Source organism: Physeter macrocephalus, chromosome 20 (assembly GCF_002837175.3).
Source record: "Physeter macrocephalus isolate SW-GA chromosome 20, ASM283717v5, whole genome shotgun sequence".
Classification (NCBI taxonomy): Eukaryota; Metazoa; Chordata; class Mammalia; order Artiodactyla; family Physeteridae; genus Physeter; species Physeter macrocephalus.
The window spans coordinates 3,939,988-3,962,183 of record NC_041233.1 but is presented as its reverse complement, the minus strand read 5'-3'; the positions used below and the strand labels follow the sequence as shown (position 1 = coordinate 3,962,183).

Below are 22,196 nucleotides of genomic sequence, written 5' to 3'. Positions count from 1 at the left end.
GGGCACTCGAGCAGGGTGAGTGAGGAAAGCTGAATGAAGGAGCTATTTAGGAAGGTGTGGCCGGCTTCAGAGGGACCACAAAAATGGTGAGGGACCCTGCGCCACAATGGAGGAGCCATCAGCATCCGTAGGCTGGAAAGGGCAAGCGGAGCGGTCAGTTCCTGGGACTCAGAGACCGTAGAGTGGTAGCCACGGCTGCAAAGGAATGTCCCGTGGAAACTGTAACCTTTCTACAAAGGAACGTAGCCTACATCGCCCCTGCCAAAGGCTGGCCCGGAGACAGTTAGGGAACCTGGCAGCGTGGCAACTTCCTTCTCCTCCCGCCCTCGCACCTGCTGCGGTGCCGCTGCTGACTGACCCCAAATAGGAGCCAAATCCGGTTTGTCCGCAAAGGCAGCAGAGCCAGAGGACAGAGGTGGAGTGCGTGTGAAGGTGCAAACATAGAAGGTTTGACACAGAAAGCTAACCTGGGACTATGTCGGGGGATAGGAGTCAGGTCACAGTTTGCACCTGTTAAGCTGGGATACTCTTCTGAGGCTGGGACCAGACGTCATCACCAGCTAGGTGGTTTTGGAAGTGTTATTTGATAAAAAAGAATGAAATTCACATTCAAGATGGCAGAGTAGAAGGATGTGTGCTCACTCCCTCTTGTGAGAGCACCGGAATCACAACTAACTGCTGAACAATCATCAACAAGAAGACAGTGGAACTCAACAAAAAAGATACCCCACATCCAAAACAAAGGAGAAGCCACAACGAGACGGTTGGGGGAGCGCAATCACAATAAAATCAAATCCCATAATCAGTGGGTGGGCCACTCACAAACTGGAGAAAAATTATACCACAGAAGTCCACCCACTGGAGTGAAGGTTCAAAACCCCACGTTAGGCTTCCCAACCTGGGGGTTCAGCAACAGGAGGAGGAATTCCTAGAGAATCAGACTTTGAAGGCTAGAGGGATTTGACTGCAGGACTTTGGCAGGACTGGGGGAAACAGAGACTCCACTCTTGGAGGGCACACACAAAGTAGTGTGCACAGCAGGACCCAGGGGAAGGAGCAGGGACTCCACAGGAGACGAAACCAGACCTACCTACTAGTGTTGGAGGGTTTCATGCAGCAGCGGGGGGTGGCTGTGGCTAACCGCAGGGACAAGGACACTGGCAGCAGAAGTTCTAGGAAGTACTCCTTGGCGTGAGACCTCCCGGAGTCCATTAGCCCCACCAAAGAGCTGGGTAGGCTCCAGTGCTGGGTCACCTCAGGCCAAACAACCAACAGGGAGGGAAACCAGCCCCACCCAACAGCAGAGAAGTGGATTAAAGTTTTACTGAGCTCTATCCACCAAAACAACACCCAGCTCTACCCACCACCAGTCCCTCCCATCAGAAAGCTTGCACAACCCTCTTAGATAGCCTCATGCACCAGAGGGCAGACAGCAGAAACAAGAAGAACTACATCTCTGCAGCCTATGGAACGAAAACCACATTCACAGAAAGATACACAAAATGAAAAGGCAGAGGACTACGTACCAGATGAAGGAACAAGATAAAACCCCAGAAAAACAACTAAATGAAGTTGAGATAGGAAACCTTCCAGAAAAAGAATTCAGAATAATGATAGTGAAGATGATCCAGGACCTTGGAAAAACAATGGAGGCAAAGATCGAGAAGATGCAAGAAATGTTTAACAAAGATCTAGAAGAATTAAAGAACAAACAAACAGAGATGAACAATACAATACCTGAAATGAAAAATACACTAGAAGGAATCAATAGCAGAATAACTGAGGCAGAAGAATGGATAAGTGACCTGGAAGACAGAATGGTGGAATTCACTGCTACGGAACATAATAAAGAAAAAAGAACGAAAAGAAATGAAGACAGTCTAAGAGACCTCTGGGACAACATTAAACGTGACAACATTCACACTATAGGGGTCCCAGAAGGAGAAGAGTGGGAGAAAGGACCTGAGAAAATATTTGAAGAGATTAAAGTTGAAAACTTCCCTAACACGGGAAAGGAAATGGTCACCCAAGTCCAGGAAGTGCAGAGAGTCCCAGCCAGGATAAACCCAAGGAGAAACACGCTGAACACATAGTAATCAAATTGACAAAAATTAAAGACAAAGAAAAATTATTAAAAGCAACAAGCGAAAAATAACAAATAACATACAAGAGAACTCCCAGAAGGTTAACAGTCGATTTCTCAGCAGAAACTCTACAAGCCAGAAGGGAGTGGCATGATATACTGAAAGTGATGAAAAGCAAAAACCTACAACCAAGATTACTCTACCAGGCAAAGATCTCATTCAGATTCGATGGAGAAATCAAAAGCTTTAGAGACAAGCAAAAGGTAAGAAAATTCAGCACCACTAAACCAGCTCTACAACAAATGCTAAAGGAACTTCTCTAAGTGGGAAACACAAGAAAAGAAAAGGACCTACAAAAACAAACCCAAAACAATTAAGAAAATGGAAATAGGAACACACATATGAATAATCACCTTAAACGTGAATGGATTAAATGCTCCAACCACAGGTTTGCTGAATGGAAACAAAAACAAGACCCATATATATGCTGTCTGCAAGAGACCTTCAGACTTAGGGACACATATAGACTGAAAGTGAGGAGATGGAAAAAGATATTCCATGCGAATGGAAATCAAAAGAAAGCTGGAGTAGCAATACTCATATCAGATAAAATAGATTTTAAAATAAAGAATGTTACAAGACACAAGGAAGGACACTACATAATGATCAAGGGATCAATCCAAGAAGAAGATATAACAATTATAAATCTATATGCACCCAACATAAGAGCACCTCCATATGTAAGGCAAATGCTAACAGCTACAAAAGAGGAACTCGACAGTAACTAAATAATAGTGGGGGATTTTAACACCTCACTTACACCAGGGGACAGATTATCCAGACAGAAAATTAATAAGGAAACACAAGCTTTAAATGACACAAGAGACCAGAGAGATTTAATTGATATTTATAGGACATTCCATCCGAAAACAACAGATTACACTTTCTTCTCAAGTGCACACGGAACATTCTCCAGGATAGATCATATCTTGGGTCACAAATCAAGCTTGGTAAATTTAAGAGACTTGAAATCGTATCAAACATCTTTTCCAACCACAACGTTATAAGATTAGAAATAAATTACAGGGAAAAAAACACGAACATGTGGAGGCTAAACAGTACGTTACTAAATAACCAAGAGATCACTGAAAAAATCAAAGAGGAAATCAAAAAATACCTAGAGACAAATGACAATGAAAACATGGCAATGCATAACCTCTGGGATGCAGCAAAAGCAGTTTTAAGCGGCAAGTTTATAGCTATACAAGCCTACCTCAAGAAACAAGAAAAATCTCAAAAATGGACAACCTGGAAGAAAAGGAAAAATTCTTAGAAAGGTATAACCTTCCAAGACTGAACCAGGAAGAAATAGAAAATATGAACAGACCAATCACAAGTAATGAAATTGAAACTGGGATAAAAAAATCTTCCAACACACAAGTTCAGGACCAGATGGCTTCACAGGTGAATTCTACCAAACATTTAGAGAAGAGGTAACACCCATCCTTCTCAAACTATTCCAAAATATTGCAGAGGAAGGAACACTCCCAAACTCATTCTACGAGGCCATGATCATCCGGATACCAAAACAAGACAGAGATACTACAAAAAAAGAAAATTACAGACCAATATCACTGATGAATATAGATGCAAAAATCCTCAACATAATAGTAGCAAACAGAATCCAACAATACATTAAAAGGATCATCCACCACGATCAAGTGGGATTTATCCCAGGGATGCAAGGATTCTTCAATATATGCAAATCAATCAATGTGATACACCATATTAACATATTGACAAATAAAAATCAACTGATCATCTCAAGAGATGCAGAAAAAGCTTCTGACAAAATTCAACACCCATTTATGACAAAAATTCTCCAGAAAGTGGGCATAGAGGGAACCTACCTCAACATAATAAAGGCCATATACGACAAACCCACAGCCAACATCATCCTCAATGGTGAAAAACTGAAAGCATTTCCTCTAAGATCAGGAACAAGACAAGGATGTCCACCTTCACCATTATTCTTTGACATAGTTTTGGAAGTCCTAGCCAGGGCAATCAGAGAAGAAAAAGAAATAAAAGGAATCCAAATTGTGAAAGAAGTAAAACTGTCACTGTTTGCAGATGACACGATACTATACATAGATAATCCTAAAGATGCCACCAGAAAAAGCAGGATGCAAAATTAATGCACAGAAATCTCTAGCATTCCTATACACTAACAACGAAAGATCAGAAAGAGAAATGAAGGAAACAATCCCACTCACCACTGCAACAAAAAGAATAAAATACCTAGGAATAAACCTACCTCAGGAGGTAACAGGCCTGTACTCAGAAAACTATAAGACACTGATGAAAGAAATCAAAGATGACACAAACAGATGGAGAGATATACCATTTTCTTGGATTGGAAGAATCAATATTGTGAAAATGACTATACTATCCAAAGCAATCTACAGATTTAGTGCAATCCCTATTGAATTACCAATGGCATTTTTTACATAACATGAACAAAACATCTTAAAATTTCTATGGAGACACAAAAGACCCCGAATAGCCAAAGCAGTCTTGAGGGAAAAAAACAGAGCTGGAGGAATCACATTCCCTGACTCAGACTATACTATGAAGCTACAGTAATCAAGAGAATATGGTACTTGCACAAAAACAGAAATATACATCAATGGAACAGGACAGAAAGCCCAGAGAAAACGCATGCACTTATGGTCAACTAATCTATGACAAAGGAGGCGAGGCTATACAGTGGAGAAAAGACAGTCTCTTCAATAAGTGGTGCTGGGAAAACTGGACAGCTACATGGAAAAGAATGAAATTAGAACACTCCCTAACACCATACACAAAAATAAACTCAAAGTGGATTAAAGACCTAAATGTAAGACCAGACAATATAAAACTCTTAGAGGAAAACATAGGAAGAACACTCTTCAACATACATCAGAGCAAGATCTTTTTTGACCCTTCTCCTAGAGTAGTGGAAATAAAAACAAAAATAAACAAATGGGGTCCAATGAAACTTAGCTTTTGAAAAACAAAGGAAACTCTAATCAAGACGAAAACCCTCAGAATGGGAGAAAATATTTGCAAACAAATCAACGGACAAAGGATTAATCTCCAAAATACATAAACAGCTCATGCAGCTCTATATCAAAAAAACAAACAACCCAAATCAAAAAATAGGCAGAATAGACATCTCTCCAAAGAAGACATCAGATGACCAAGAGGCACATGAAAAGCTGCTCAACATCACTAATTATCAGAGAAATGCAAATCAAAACAAGGACCACAAATATCTAATGTTGGTGAGGATGTGGAGAAAAAGGAACCCTCATACACTGTTGGCAGGTATGTATATTGGTGCAGCCACTGTGGAAAACATAGAGGTATGGAGGTTCCTCAGAAAACTAAAAATAGAGTTGTCATATGATCCAGCAATCCCACTCCTGGGCACATATCTGAAAAAACTAAAACACTAATTCAAAAAGACACATGCACCCCAGTGTTCATTGCAGCACTATTTACAATAGCCAGGATATGGAAGCAACCTAAATGCCCATCAACAGATGAATGGATAACGATGTGGTGTGTATATATATATATATATATATATATGTATATATATACATATACAATGGAATATTACTCAGCCATAATAAGGAATGAAATTGGGTCATTTGTAGAGACGTGGACAGACCTAAACACTGTCATACAGAGTGAAGTTAAGTCAGAAAGAGAAAAATAAATATCGTATATTGATGCATACATGTGGATTCTAGAAAAATGCTGCAGATGAACCGGTTTGCAAGGCAGAAATAGACATACAGAAGTAGAGAACAAACGTATGGACACCAAGGTGGGATGGGGGGAAGGGGGGGAGGGGGTGGTGGTTGTGGGATGAATTGGGAGATTGGGTTGACATGTACACACTAATATGTATAAAATAGATAACTAATAAGAACATGCTGTATAAAAATAAAATTTTTTTTCTCACTCCTGTGGCCTCTCCCGTTGTGGAGCACAGGCTCCAGACGCACAGGCTCCGTGGCCACGGCTCACGGGCCCAGCCGCTCCGCGGCATGTGGGATCTTCCCGGACCGGGGCACGAACCCACGTCCCCTGCATCAGCAGGTGGACTCTCAACCACTGCGCCACCAGGGAAGCCCAAAAAATAAAATTTTTTTAAAAGTGTTATTCATGTTCACATGTAACGGGTTTACTAATGTTGCTTTTAAATGAATTCACTACACATTTTAAAAACTTCACACTTTCAATTTCTAGGAAATGTTGATAGAAATAATCCACATAAACAAAAGCTCTTTGGAGTACTCAATAATTTCTAAGAGTTTACAGGGTTCAAGAAGTTTGAGAACTGCTGGCTTACATAACATAAAAAAAGAAGGGAGTGGACTTGCCTTTCTAGATATCAGTAGTTATTGTAAAGTTACAATAGTTAAACATAGCAGTGAAAATTAAAATGTCTACTCTTTACCAAGTTTTGTGATAGAATATGAAGAAAGAGGTGTTCTCATATGCTGGTTGGCGGCACAGTACATTGGTTCAACTACTCTGGAGAGTGATTTGGCGATGCTGAAGATGTGTATACCACAGAACCTGGAAATTCCAATTCCAGGTATAAAATCCTACGGAAATTTGAGCACATGTGCACAGAGGGACAAGAATGTTAATTGCAGCATTGTTGGTAATAAGAAAAATCTGGAAACAACCTACATGCCCCCTCCCATGGGAATGGGAAGGGTATACAGTAACCCAGAGTAACGGTTACCCCTTGGAAAGGAGGGCAAAGAAATGGAGAGGAAGCAAAGGGGTTTTCATTGGTAGCTGTATGTTTTATGAGAGAGAGAGAGAGAGAGAGAGAGAGAGAGAGAGAGAGAGAGAGAGAGAGAGAGAGAGGGAGAGGGAGAGGGAGAGGGAGAGAGAGAGAGAGAGAGAGAGAGAGAGAGGGGTGAGGGGGAGAGCGCACGTGCAGGCAAGCAAGCACGGCACAACGCCAGCACGGGGTTAAATCTGGGTGATGTGTACACAGGACCTGGTTGTATTACTTATTCTTCTCAATGTTTAAAATATTAACACAATAAAAACAAGTGAATGGGCCCACAGATTGGAGACCAGACACATTCATTCAAACACATTCGTTCTTTAAAATGCACACGGTGAAACTGGCTGCCCCTAAAGAGAATGCTAAAAATTTAAATTCAGGTACAAAGTGGTCTAGATACACACCATAGTCTAGCTCTTCCTAACACTTTGAGTGTCAAAGGAAGTGTTATTTGTTGTGAGTTTTATAACCAAGCTATTTCAAGAAATGCAGTCGAAGCACGGAGATCAGAATTTCAATCTTCTGGTGCTTCTTAGGAGGTGCCATATGTTGGAATAGCTGTCAGCCAGAAAAACATCTGCTACACAAATGTACCCGGATTCCGGGGAGTCGGCTTGCATAACCGATCTGAGAGTAAATCTGGAGAACAAGGTTGACATCAAGGATGAGAAGGGTATCTTCCTGGTCTGTGGTCAGCTCATTCTTAACCAAGGTAGACCTAGGATTATCAGCCAAATGAACTGGTTGGAGGAATCAACCAAAAATTTTGATCTTGATTTATTACTTAGGATAACAGGGGACGAAGTAAGTTAGTTTCATGGGTCACTATTCCCAGGGCCCCAGCCACCAATTTTCCGGGTGGCAGAGCTCTTAGCTAAGTGGTGAGGCAGACAAAGTATACAAGACACTAATTTGTAAACTATGAATAGATGCAAGTTTTAATTACTGTTTCTATTCAATTCCACCAACATCCATTAAACATATACTTTACGAAAGGGGCTGCAGTAGGCTCCTCGCTGGGTATGAGGGAGGAAAACAAAACTGAATAAGACATTCTCAACACATACACATGTAGAAGGTGCCTGACACAGGGAAAGTCAGTTTTATTTATTATTTTAAGCCAGGGCTGCCGACTGCTTTTCTGTAACGGGACATAGAACATTCTCCAGAAAAGTTCTTGGACTCTTCTCACAACACTACAGAGGTCTCTGTTATGTAAACATAAGTATATCCATCCACAGGCCTTAAGAATCAGACCCGTTTTTTGATTTGATGTAAACTGAGAGAAAAGAAGTCGATTTGCACGGGGCTCAGTAGGTTTCAAAGAACAGGATCCAGCCCATGACTCCTTCCCTTTAGATGTCTGAAATAATTAGGAACTCTGATGTTTTAGGGTTGTTTCAGTCAAAGTTCCCTGGCAGGAGAGGACCCTGAAGACCCCACAGCAAACAAGAAAAGGTTCTTAACCTGTCCTAGTGGTCCTTGCTCCGCACAGAGTGTCTAGATCACCGGGGAAAGGGCTTTAAGACTACTCCAGATCCAGCCACTCTGTGAACGCGAACCTGTGCGCAAAAACCAAAGTAACTTGCACCCTCGCAAACTGTGGTGGAATCAGGGCCACGGAAGCATCTGGTCTTCGGATGCCACACTTTGTCACCGCAGTAGGTACCATGGCAGCTGAAAACCAAGGCAAATTAGTTAGCAGGTTGGCCTGGCATTTGTAAGCAGGAGAGGCCACTCAAAGAAGACCAAGTAAGCATCTCAGGACCCTGGTCCTTTGGGATGGCAGAGTTCATAAAAGTTTGATGCTGGATTTCCTGCTAACGTAAGTATGTGGAGCTGGCACAATCTACCGGAATATAATAGGAGAATCATTATATTCATTTTCCAAACTAGAGCTGTGGGCCATAGTGGTTACACGCACATATCCCCAGATCATCCGCAAAACGAACCATATTGAGGAAGTAGCACGACTGCAGAAGTCTGCAACTAGTGCTAAAGAAACATTATGGAGAGAGCCAGTCCTTTAAAAAATCCGCAGAAATTATTTTAACTGACAAGAATAAATAGGAAACAGTTCATAAATGGTTATGTATTGTTCGATCACTTTTGTTATGCACTAAAAATATTGTATGCAGAATTACATTAGTTCTACATCCAAAGAATTGCTATGAGTAATTACGTATAAAAGTTTCAGAAGCCAAATTTTTTTTTTATTATTTTTATTTTTTTATTTCTACATCCAAAGAATTGCTATGAGTAATTACGTATAAAAGTTTCAGAAGCCAAATTTTTTTTTAATTATTTTTATTTTTTTATTTTTATTTATTTATTTTTTTGTGGTATGCGGGCCTCCCTCTGTTGCGGCCTCTCCCGTTGCGGAGCACAGGCTCCGGACACGCAGGCTCAGCGGCCATGGCCCACGGGCCCAGCCGCTCTGCGGCATGTGGGATCCTCCCAGACCGGGGCGCGAACCCGGTTTCCCTGCATCGGCAGGCGGACGCGCAACCACTGCGCCACCAGGGAAGCCCAGAAGCCAAATTTATCATTAGCGTGAAATGTAGGCATTTTAGTTCAGACTGTAAATTTAAAAATTTAAAGATAATATTCAGATCCTACAGAGGAAATATATAGCCTCCACATGGTATTCTCAAGTATGATACACACCAGCAATGTCCAGAAAGGCTGTGCTAAAGCCTATGTGCATTGCAGAGTCAAGTAGAAAGACTGTATGCCATTGGCTGTGCCTCTACCAGCTTGGAGTAACAGCCAGGGTCAGCTGCAGAATCTGGGGGGCTCAGTGAAAAGTAAAAATGCAGAACTTGTTCAAAAAATTGGGAGTGCCTAAAATATAAAGCTTTTCCCTTTCTTCCAAGGTCTCCCTCTCAACTTTTCAGTGTTTTTATTGGCTATTTGTATTAATTTTTCTATGGCTGCATGACAAATTACCCCAAACTTAGCAACTTCAAACAACACCTGTGCACTACCCCATGGAATCTGTGGGTCAGGAGTCCAGGCATGTATAGCTGCGTCCTCTGCCCAGGGTCTCACAGGCTTCAGTCCAGGTGTTGCCCAGGGCTGGGGTCTCATCTGAGGTTTGAGTCCTCCTCTTTCAAGCTCACGCTGTTGTTGGCACAAAGTATTTTGTTTTTTCAGCTGCAGGACTCATGGTGCTTGTTTCTTGAAGGCCAGCAGAAGAAAGAGTGTCTGGCTTCTAACTGCTTTTAAAGGGTTTGCCTGATTAGGTATGGCCCACCTAGGGTAATCTCACTTTGATTTACTTTATTTTTAAATTTTATTTAGTTATTTATTTATCTTTGATTTACTTTAAAGTTAACTGATCAGGGGCTTTTTAAAATTTTCCATGTCTTTATTTTTATTATTTTTTTACATCTTTATTGGAGTATAATTGCTTTACAATGGTGTGTTGGTTTCTGCTGTATAACAAAGTGAATCAGCTATATGTATACATACATACCCATATCCCCTCCCTCTTGTGTCTCCTTCCCACCCTCCCTATCCCACCCCTCTAGGTGGACACAAAGCACCGAGCTGATCTCCCTGTGTGATTAGGGGCTTTAATTACACGTGCCAAACTCTTTCACCTCTGTCATATTCTATTAGTTAGAAGCAAACTACAGGTCCTGCCAACATGCAAAGGGAGGGACTGTACAAGGGCATAGGTCACTGGGGGGTCATTTTAGAACTCTGCCTCACTGTTTAATATCTTTCAAAGTACAGAAAAATTAAAATCTTAAACAATTAACATAATTTTTACTGTTCATCTTTATATCGTGCAACATCAGTTTTAAATATGAATAGAACATTTACTTGTATGTGGAATCATCAAAATTACACAGTTGGCATCCTGTAATGTTGGCATGCACACAGACAGTGGAAATGTTGCCCCAACTAATCTAACTCAAGTATTCTATTTCACTTCTTGATACCGGCACATCCTACCAACACCCTCCACCTCTGGCTTCCTGATGACTAAGGAAAAGCTGGAAGGACAAGGAACTCTGGGTTGCTCTATCTTTCTCTGTCCTTCTGTGTCATCATTTTCAACATTGGTGGTTGGCTAACACAGGGAAGTAACACGAGCGAGAGAAGATATGATGGGGTTCCTTGGTCATTCATGCTTCTTGGAACAGCACTGCCTTCTTTCTGAGCGTGAAGCCAGCTCTGGCTCACACAGAGAGCCTGCCTCTCGGGGCTGCCCAGTTGTAGATGGAATGCGCTCACCTGATTTGTGTTAAGTCTCACTGAGCTCCCACATGCAGTGAGTCCCATGGAATTTTGTGCTTTTGGGGTACCACGAACACTGTATGCAAACAGGGCAGCAAAGCAATAAATATACATGCTGTATATTTATGGCCATGTGCCATTGTCCCATCAGACTTGAATTTCTATGTTTACACAACACAAAGATAAAATTGTTAAGAATTTCAAGACAGTGATAACAGAACCTTAAGCCATGTGCAGTGCCCTTCGGAGTAGAAGGTAATTGTCTATGGAAGCCGTACAGCTATCTATGAGTGGGGTGGGAAGCAACAGGGGTGGACACACACATGGTGCACATCTCCCCTGCTAATATGGATGTACTGCTGTCTCATTAGACTTCACTCAAAAACACAAGCGCAAAGAGAAAATTATTAAGAATTTCAAGATGACAATAGCAGAGCATTAAACCCAGTGAGAGGCTCTTCTGAGAGCAGGGTTTATGCAACTGCATAGGCTGCATTCCCATGAAACCAGCCCTACTAACATTTCTCTGAGCCCCTCCTTTTTAAGGGGACATCAAGTACAGCTGGATCATTCTTTAGGTTGCCCACCAGGAAGGCTAACCCATGGCTATTCGTGTATGTGTCTAAGAGTGTGGAAGTTCACGAGGCAGCTCCTCTGACCTACCCTACTTCTGATGAGCCATACCTGTTGCTGCCTTCACAGTTGTCAAGAATCTATCTTCTTTTCTATAACGTAATCAGGTTCCTCACTTCTAGTTGAGGATCAGGCAATAGGGCATGGATGGAAGGTGGGGCTTCTTTTTCTTTTTTTAAATGAATTTATTTATTTATTTTTGGCTGGATTGGGTCTTCGTTGCTGTGCGCGGGCTTTCTCTAGTTGCGGCGAGCGGGGGCTACTCTTTGTTGTGGTGAGCAGGCTTCTCACTGCAGTGGCTTCTCTTGTTGAGGAGCACGGGCTCTAGGTGCGTGGGATTCAGTAGTTGTGGCTCACGGGCTCTATAGCGCAGGCTCAGTAGTTGTGGTGCACGAGCTTAGTTGCTCCGCAGTATGTGGGATCTTCCCAGACCAGGGCTTGAACCCGTGTCCCCTGCATTGGCAGTCGGATTCTTAACCACTGCACCACCTGGGAAGTCCAAAAGGTGGGGCTTCAATGGCAAAGTTCATCAAGGAGAGGGAAGTATAGCACTGAACTGACACGGAGATTAGCAGTTAAATTCAGGAGGCCAGTGGGTTCATGATGTCCTTTAGTTAGAAGGACTCATGTGTCAAGTCGTCTGGTTTCTGGCAAGCACAGGTGGTACCCATGTGTCAGAAGTGCTGCTATTATTGTGTCTCACCATCAGGAGAGCATCTTCTGGTACACATCCCCTACCTGGACTTGACCTGCACTGATGCTGCATTGATATTGAACATTATTAAGAAAGTCATATTGGATGATGTCACTATTGCTGCACTTGCACCATAATGACTGATTTCTCCATCTTATAGGTGTGAAAATTGAGCCCCAGAGAGACTTGCCTAAGATTAACAGGTGAGTGGAGGAGCCAGGACTGTAACAGGACTGTCTGACACCAAACACAGATGCCTTCCCTGTGGCACAGAGGATAAATTCCCACATCTCTAAGTCATTTCATTTTTTGGTTAGTGTTTTCAGTATGAATGCTATAGAAAGTCTGCCAGACACACAGTTCGGGTTTGCTATGACCCCAGTTTGACACATGAAGCGGCACCTTCTAATGGAAAGAGCGGGGCAAGAGAGTGGCAAACTTCATTATTTGGGGCCACATTCCTTACTTATAAAATGAAGGAGCTGAACTAAATGATTTCCAAAGTATCTTCTAGCTCCAAATTCCTATGAAGTCAAGCTTTCTTTTCTGACTGTAATTGTCTAAAAATTTCAGCTGCTTTTTAATACCACACTGGGATTCAGTATAATCATATCCTCAGCATAGAGATGGGTATTTCTTTGTTGATGCAGGAGAGCATACCTTTGGTTTAATAAAAACAATTGAGTTAGAGCACTAGATGCAAGACAGTGCCATCTGAAAATAAAAAAATGTGCCTCCCTAAATATCTGGCTTCTGGCTACTACAGAGGGAGTCAGGGATATGGGGAACTTTGCTGACAAGATGCCAGCATTCACACTTGGAACTTTTCCAGATGATTAGAAAGATCTCTCCCCCCAGGTTAACAAATACTGTCCCAAAGTACTTGGAAATACTCTTAAGAATTCTGGATATGCAAGCAATCACTTTCAGACCAACTCTTCTGACAATAGGTTCCTCCGCATCTAAAGCAATCCATTATTTTTTTATGTCATTCTGAGTCCAGAATTCCATCCCAATTCTCTCCACAGCGTTGACACCAAAATCACAAGTTATGAAATACAGTCCTCCAGGCAGTTGTTGGGTGTGAAACACTCTGTAATTGAGCAGCTTCCCTTAATGAGACAAAAAGCAAAACCCTCCAAGGTTTCTAGGAGATAAAAGCTGAAGGAGAAATCTCTGGGTAGAAAAGGGGTTGTCTTTTTTCTCAGTCTTTCACTATGTAGACCCTGGGGGTTTACTGCTCCTCCTTTAGGATTTCAGCTCAATTATGAGTCACAACCAAATTCATTTCCAATTGCTCTCACAGCTCAACTATAAGATCCTTCAAAAAGAACTATATTAAAACCAAGAAGAAAACAGAAAATAAACGAATAAAACAAAGTATCCTAAATAGTCAAGCTTGCAAGTATAGGTTTCTGAACCTGTAATAAGTGACTCATATACTGACTCATGGACCTGTTCCATTCCACATGCTTTCTTTCACCTTATGACCTTCAGCTGTTATCTTGTACCATTACTTGGGAGCTTATCTAATCTCCCATCCTGGCCTGCTCCTGGACAAACACATTCTTTATTAAAACCCAAACCTTTCCAAGGATTCCTGCTGCCAGGGGTTCTCCCACTCAGTTACAATGTCAAATGGAACGTTTGTTTTAACCATTTGGAAGGAAGAGTTGATTTCCTGACTGAGGTTTTATTGAAAATATATCCCTCTGGGGCAGGCACACGGATACTGTGGTACATTCTCTGTACTATTAAATACACCAACACTCCCAGGCACTTTCACTGTCATATATGCTAGATAAATGGTATTTGATTCAATCCCAACCTAATCCTGTAATGAAGAAATAATCTCAGAAAATCATATTACACATGATCAAAGACGCAAACACCATCCATCTGCCTCCGAAGACCAGGGTTGTATTGCTTTAATTTGCCACTAGGGTTAGTGGTCTCTCCAATAAAATTGAGAAAGGCCCTGTTAACATGTTTTGCTGTCCAAAGCGAAAATATTCGTTTTCCTCTGTGGCCCCAGCAACTTTTCTAGTAGATAACCTTTAGCCCAGGCCCAGCCTCTCCATCACACTCAGGGTTCAGTTTCTACTGTCGGTGTCCCATGACCTACTCCTTCCCAAGGCCTGCTGACTGAATTTGACGTTTATCTTGGGCTCTGTTAAAAAACACCATCTTCTCGTCTCTCCAGCAGCACCTCACTGGGCAATGTTGAAGAGTAGATTTCTAGTCCATTTTTGGCCAACCTAATCCCATCTGCTTTGTATCTTCCAGATCTCTGGGGCTACTATGGGTTTATTCTTATTTTTATATCTCTTCTCTCATTTCAGTGGGATTTTGAAAGGAAAGGACCATAACCCTCCCTTAATACACAATTTTAAAGCAAAAAAACCATTCTTATCTGAATTTTCTATTTTTTTCTAGAATTTATATATATTTTTTGTATAACAGAGATATAAGTAATATTTGGAAAATAAGGAAATATTTCTACTACTATGGCTTGGCACTCCAACCTAATAATGTTCATCCTGAAGTCTATTATTTCCTGGCATGACAGTTAGATCTCTGGAGAAAAACATTAAAAATGCCTTGGTCCTTAACCAAGTAAATTATCCTGGTATTGTTTTAGGTTAAAAATGAGAAGAGGAGAATCCAGCAAGTCTTGGCTCACAAACTGTCATTCTGTACAACTCTCTAGACACTTTAATCCAAATTAAAACACAAATAGACTGAAAGATGGCTATATATCTAGGCCCAAGGACAGTTTATGAGTAGGCAAATATAAATACTATTTATCTAATAGACAAATATAAATATATTTATCTTATTTAGATGTTGCTTTGTTATGAAATTTCTTTGCCTTGCCAACAATACAATGTGATAATTAAAAACATTTTTAAATTTATAGTCTTGACCTATATGTTTGCAACAAATAAAAGTCTGGTTTCTAAGTTTCCATAATAAATGCACTGCTTGTACAGGCAAAAAAATTAAACTGAGATGTGACTGGGTGGCTCTCACCAGAAAGCCACAAAGGCTTGAGAGTTCAGTACCATTGTTCTTTGTATCTAAAGATGTCCTCAATAGCATGCACATGACTGGAGAAAAAAACAACACATTGGATGTATGCATCTGCACAGGCCTCTTCAAATCCGCTTATAGTAACAGTTCAAAGGACTTGTCATCACTGACAGCTGCCTCCTAAGCTGCAGGGTAGGCCCTACCCTTATTTCTGTGGCTCACCCCCAATTCAGCTCTGCCCACAGCAGTTTAGATACTTAAGGTGCTCAGAAAGGCTGGATTGCAGGAGCTTAGTTTTACCAACAACTAAATGACAGTCTCCCTTATTCATGACCCTGAAATACTATTTCATGTTTCAATGATTTTAAGGCATTAAGGAGATAAATAAGGATTCAGAAGTAGTATCTATTATAGTATTCTTAAAGAACTAAGTTTACAGGCTTTAGAATTAAAACTTGAAGTACAATTTGAAGATAGGACGCAAAGAGGAAGTACCAAATACACAGGAACAGGTATTTTCACTAGAATTAAGCTAGAAAAACCACCACCACAATTCTAGAAATAAGTATTCATGGAATAACTCAAAGAGAAGCTTATTCAACTACTCAATTTGTAATTTAAAGTACATTAGTTCTTTACTCTTTGTTGTACCTTAAACACACTGAATTCATTTCCCTCACCTATTCTCATCGCATACAATGACTTACTCTCAATCAAATAAAACAGTTTTTAAAGCATTATTTCTCTCATGATTCTGATATTGCTTATATTTTTGTCTCCTCCATAATAATGAAAACTTGCTGACAATTTACAGACCAAATTGGTGTCATTTGACTATCTAGCTACAGCACCCACCAGTAAATTATTTTAATTTTGTGAGATGATACACTACATGCTTTATATTTACTGAAAAATTAAGACCATGAGCCATTAGCCATTAAACATATTTCATATTTCAAAACTTCCACTGGTATAATTTCTGTACCTCTAAGAAATTATTTCAGTAATTTAAAATATTCAAAATGTCATGACTACTTACTCGTGCTCATTTATAAATTAAAATACTCTACTGTTTCTATGATTATGCTTGACATTTGAAGCTCCCTACAATCTGGGACTTTTCTTACTCAACAAATTTTCTTTCGACCACTCTGTAGTTTGACTCTACCGTTCTAATGACGATAATATTTTCATAGTCCCATGAATACATCATGCTCATTCTCATCATCATTCTTTATTCATATTGTTCCTCAAAATATAGCATCTTCATCTCTTACCATCTATTGAAATTCTATCTATTTTTATGATCATTCAACAGATAACACCTACATAATTATTTAATTACTTATAAAGGAAGGGAAATCAGGGCCTCACCTCATACATCCAAAAATATTTGCTATATTAAAAAATTAAGGGTAAAAATTACAATATAACAATATTTACATAGAAGAACACATATGTAAATATCTGAACACAAAATAAGGTCTAAGTATAAAATCAATGGAATAAATTATAAAGAAATGATCACTAGACTTCATAAAAACAAACTGTCCTATATTAAAAATAACTTGAACAAGCTGAAATGACAGTAAACTGAATTTCTATACAAGAATCTGCACAGGAAGACACTTTTTTAGTTCCCTTCTCCAAATATTTCAGAGAACACCTAAGGGTGTTCCAGCAAAACAAAAATACTACAGTCAAATAACCATGTCTCCAATAAGGATATTTTTAGGGTTTCTGCTTGTTTTTACTGCTCAATTCTAATCCCTCCCGTTAGGTATTTTCAATGCATGGCCATCATTTATTTGTCCAACAAATGCTTTTATTGAATCCCAGCCACATGCCAGAGACTGTGCCAGATACTAAGACCACACTGCTATGCAAAACAGATACAGTCCCTTCTACCACAGAACTTAAACCTATCATAAGATAAACATTAACCAAGTAATCACACACACAAATTGTGGTTTAAAAAAAAGCATATAGAGCACTATGACAGCATATAAAAAGGACTTCACCTATCGGAGATATGGAATGTGTATGTGTCCAGGAAGATTTCCCTGAAGAATTCCTATCTATATAGAACAGTAAGCTCTTATAACTGCTGGCGCTGTATCCTAAATTCTTTTGTATCTTCCTGCATCTCATACAGTAAGTCTTCTATATTCGGTAAACAATTTATTGCCATTAAAATGTGAAGCTATCTTTATTAATCAGCCTTTTCAACGGTGTGCATGAAGTCAGCTTTAGGATACTTTAATAGAGACAGTTTAGGAAGATACTTTTATTCTTAGAAGATTAAACAACTGAAATCTTACCTGGGTTATAAGGTGATCCCATGATCAATCTTGTCAGATTTAATGGTAGAATCCTATTTAAACACCAAAGGAATGACAAACACTTAAATTCTGAAAAATTATATACATAAATTTATGTACTAAAAATAATGTACAGCTATTAAAAATTGTTTCACTTACACACAGGTTATAAAACAAATTAAATGTTATGTAAAAGCACATATTTTTACACTGTATATCCTGGAAGTTTATTTATTACTAATTTGCAAATATCTCTGCATTGCTTGGAAATGTTTAGTGAACCAAGGTCATCATTGTCTTCTTCAAAGTGATCTAATGTACTGCTATCCAGGACATTAAGTTCTAGTTCTGACAAATTAGAAGGCAGATAAGAACTCACTTGAGATGTCCGAGGTGACTGGCTTTTTTCTGAGGACTTGCAACCTGTTCTTGTTTTAAGTTTAGTAGGGATGTCTTGATTCCTCTTTAGAACTTTAGAATTATGCATACTATTTTGGTCTCTCTGGTTTTCTTTTTCCTCGGTCCAGTGTGAGGAAGAGAAATCACTGGTAGAGATATTAGATGCTTCCTCCAAACTTTTATCTTGAGCCTTTGAAATATGAAATCTTTTATATGAGAGTACTGGGGATCCAGCTGAAAAAGATGGGCTAAGAATAGAACTCTTTTCACTGCTATTTTTCCTTATGGACAACCTTGTTTCACTGGACTTGCTTGTCTGTTGACTATGTTTTGGATTTTCTGTCCCTGGACTGCTATCACGAGTTTGTAAAACTCTGCTGGTGTCTTCAGACCAGCAAGGACTGGTGAAGTCATCTGAATACTTTAGTTCTGAGATGCTTTCAGAGCAACTACTTGTACTTGGATTATTTTCATTCATATCAGCAGTAAGAATGTCGTTAGAAGTGATTTTGACCTGTTTATCATCTATTTCTTTATCTACTACAATTCTGTCAACTACTGCGACCCGTTGGAAATCACCTGGACTTTGGACTTTCACTTCCACTCTTCCACCCAAAATATTTGTATGAATAAACCTTCCTGAGACAATGGAATTTGCAGGACTCACAATTTCTTCCAGGAAATCATCAACTGTCTTTTCAGCTGCACATTTCAGTTTAGTTTCTTTAGTTGTGCTGGGGTCATCAAAAACTACACTAATTTGCTTTGAGGTATTGCTATTTTCAGCAAAAGATGCATCTGAGTCCAAAAACTTATCTTTAGGCGGTTGATGTGGCTTCTGATGTTGTTCTGCAAAACTTAGTATCTTAACTTTGGATGATGGAATTCTGAGTTTCGCACCTAACATTTGTGCTTGCGTTTTTCTATACTGTTCTCTCTTTTCGTGTACTATCAACATATCAGGATTTGTTTGCTTTAAACGTAGCTTAAGTGTGTTTGTTAAGCCATAAAGTAGCTTCCCCCTTGGAACTCTTTTGGGGGGGACACCACCTTTCTTTTCAAAATATTTACCTTTCTTAAGATTTTCAGTTTGGTTCTTTTTATACTGAAGACTCACTGATTTTTCATTTTCCCCCAGAGAAAGCTTATCTTTAGATTCAGATTTACAAGTGGATTTGGCAGAAGATTCTGGTGACTTCTTGTCCTCAGTTCTATATAACCAGGCTAAATGAGGATGTATATGAGTAGGGCTTGCCACAGGTTGGTTGTATAACAAGGACAACTCAACCAACAAAGCACTTAACAAAGGCAGCTGCCTTACAGTATTGATCCTATTTTGTTCAGTTTGAGGATGGTAAGTAGTTTGGTTACTTGCTCCTACATCCTGAATATGTGCAGGATGTATAAGCACTGGAGGCCTCTCATGTGTTGCAAAATTTGTATGTTCTGGAGGACTAGTATGTGTTGGGGGTTTTACAAGTTTTTCTTCCGGAAAAGTACCATCCAATTCCTCAGGTGCATTCATTTGAGGCTCAATAGTGATTTCACCCTGTTTAGGAGGTGTCTTTTCTTGGGTCACATGAGTGTAATACAGAGGAGGAGGGCAAATTATGTTGGTTTCAATGTCTAACTCTGTGACTTCCTGATTTTGGGGGCTAACACTCCTCTCACTGCTACCCTTTGAACAAATAATGGAGTTGGTTTTGTCATTCTCCAACTTGTAATCAGAGTTGGCCTTGCTGTGGAAGACTCCCTCCTTCAAATCCTTCCCTGCCATTGAGATTTTTACATCCACCAGACGCTTATCAGCATCTCTTGGGCTTGGCTCTGAGTCTGGCTGCCGAAGCTGCTGGTTTTCCTGCAAGGTTTGGGGACTGACCTCCACACCCTCCACTCCACCTCCTGTGGAAGCGACTGGCCTCTCCAGATGGCCCAGCAAGCTGCTTCCCAGGTCAGTCAGGCGGTAGCCCAGGGCAATGTGCCCAATCCGCTCCCCCTCTAGGTTTTGCAGAGGGAAACTTCCCCGATGACCCTGGGAGCAGCCGGAGGCGGCGGGCCCCAGGACCTTGTGGGCCGCGGCGGCCAGAGAGATGCTGCAGGCCCCCAGGAGCTGCGGGGCGGGGGTCGGGCTCCTGGGGGGCAGCTGCAGCAGCAAGGTGTAAAGCGGTGTCCGAAGGAGCAGGCGGTGCAGGGTGGCGGGCTGCAGGCGGAAGAGACAGGACTTGCCGCGACCGAAGCTGACCAGGCCGGGCCGAAGTTCCGGGGCGGGGGCGGCGGGGCCGCCGGGAGGGTAAACCAGCAGCGTGGGGAAGTCCAGCAGGCGGAAGGCCACGGCGGGGCACAGGCCGCGCGACGACCGCGGCGGCGACGCCTCCTCCTCCTCCTGCTCCTCCGCCGGGACTACGGGCGGCGGCGGCAGCCCGGCTTCAAAACGCACCCAGTCTACGAGCAGCTCCAGCGAGAAAAGCCGCTCTGACAGCGAAGCCGCCATCGCTGTAGCCCCGGGGACGCTGTGAGCTGGGGGCTGGAAGTCGATGGTTCTCGCGAGAAACAGGAAGAACCTGGCGCTTGTCTTGTTCTATCGCGAGACTTGCTAGGGCCCCCGGCCACTTCTGTGGCAGCCGTGGGAATTTTCGCTGCTCAAGTGTATGTCTTTGCTTTGCAGACTGGTGTTAACACAGTGCTTATGATAATACTGAGGGTACGAATGGAAAAAAAAAAAAACAGGCTTATTTTTTGGTTTGGGTCACGTTTTATCACTGCCGGTCCCCTGCAAGTTTGGAGTCAGTTCAGATCTATCAGAGGAATATTAAAAGTAAATCAGGGCTCCCTTTCCAATCTCCAGGCTAAAAGCCAGCTAACTGCCCGCAGCCGGCCTTCTCTGCTGCTGGTCTACTCAAAAGATGAGGACATGGCTCTGAAGCGGCTTGGGAGCTCTGTCGGAGTGTGGTGGCACTGGGTCACGCGCAGTGAGTGTGGCCACATTTCCAACCGAGCCATCACCGTGTAGGAGAGTAATGTCAATGATTCCCGTTCAACAAAACTAATGTATTTACATAAACACGGGGGTGGAGGCGATCTTACAGCCCTATCCCAGATTTTCAAGCAGACATACTTCTACCCTCAATAAGCTAGCTAGGTTGAAACCAAGGTTGATAAGTGGCCTTGAATGCCATAGCAAGGAATTTGGACTTTATTCTGTATAAGTTATTTTGAGTGACTAAATGTTATTATACCTATGTTCGGAAATGTAGCAGTACAGATACAAAGGAGGATTCTGCTAATAAGAAATTGAATTCAGAGCAGTCTTTTGGGGAGGCTGTTGCAGTGGTCTAAGGAGAGAGAATTGTGGCCTGAACGTGGTTAGGGTCAGTGGAGTTGAAAAAGAAGTGATAGATATAAGAGGTATTTGTGATAGCAGAGTTTAGAGCTTGGTGACCCTGAGAGAGAAATTATGGGTGAAAATTTTCTGCTTCTGTGGGAGAAAAAATTGAGGAGGCACAGATTGGATTTTTCAAAGTTGCTTTGGGTTTTGGGGATATGTAGAGTTTGAGATGCCCGGGGGACATTATGTGAATATGTTCTACTTTAGGCAGCTTTATAATTTATAGTTAAATTATATTACGTTGAATGCAAAAACAGCACTGTGAAGCTCAAAAGCAAATTCACAATTGGAAGGGCTTGGTGCTTTAGAGTGAACTTGTGAGGGAGCTTTCATTGCAGTATGTGAGTAGAAGATACTGCTCTTGGCCTTCAGAATCTTACTGTCTACTTGCAGAAGAAACTTATCAAGTGACATGCTTAATAGATGGCTGACATAGAGCAATAGATTACAGCATGTTTACAAGTAAAAAACAATGAGGTATTGAGTCCATGTGTGCCAGACAAACACAGTAGGTAAAATTCCTCATTGAAGACATCCT

The 22,196-nt window shown here is 41.1% G+C and overlaps 1 protein-coding gene across 9 annotated transcripts in view; it reads right to left on the bottom strand.

The window, feature by feature from the left end:
* The window catches only part of MAP10 (microtubule associated protein 10), a 106,522-nt gene extending 85,751 nt beyond the window's left edge, over positions 1 to 20,771 (bottom strand). For 5 of the 9 annotated variants that reach the window (XM_028481056.2, XM_028481052.1, XM_028481053.1 and 2 more), the window contains exons 1-2: positions 18,254 to 20,771; positions 17,875 to 17,927 (exon numbers count right to left, since the gene is read on the bottom strand). In XM_028481056.2, coding sequence (XP_028336857.1) covers positions 17,880 to 17,927; positions 18,254 to 20,764 — 2,559 coding nt within the window. In that variant the 5' untranslated portion in view covers positions 20,765 to 20,771 and the 3' untranslated portion in view covers positions 17,875 to 17,879. The other 4 variants (XM_028481057.1, XM_028481050.2, XM_028481051.2 and 1 more) reach the window with 4 other exon arrangements.
* Positions 20,772 to 22,196: the final 1,425 nt, after the last annotated feature.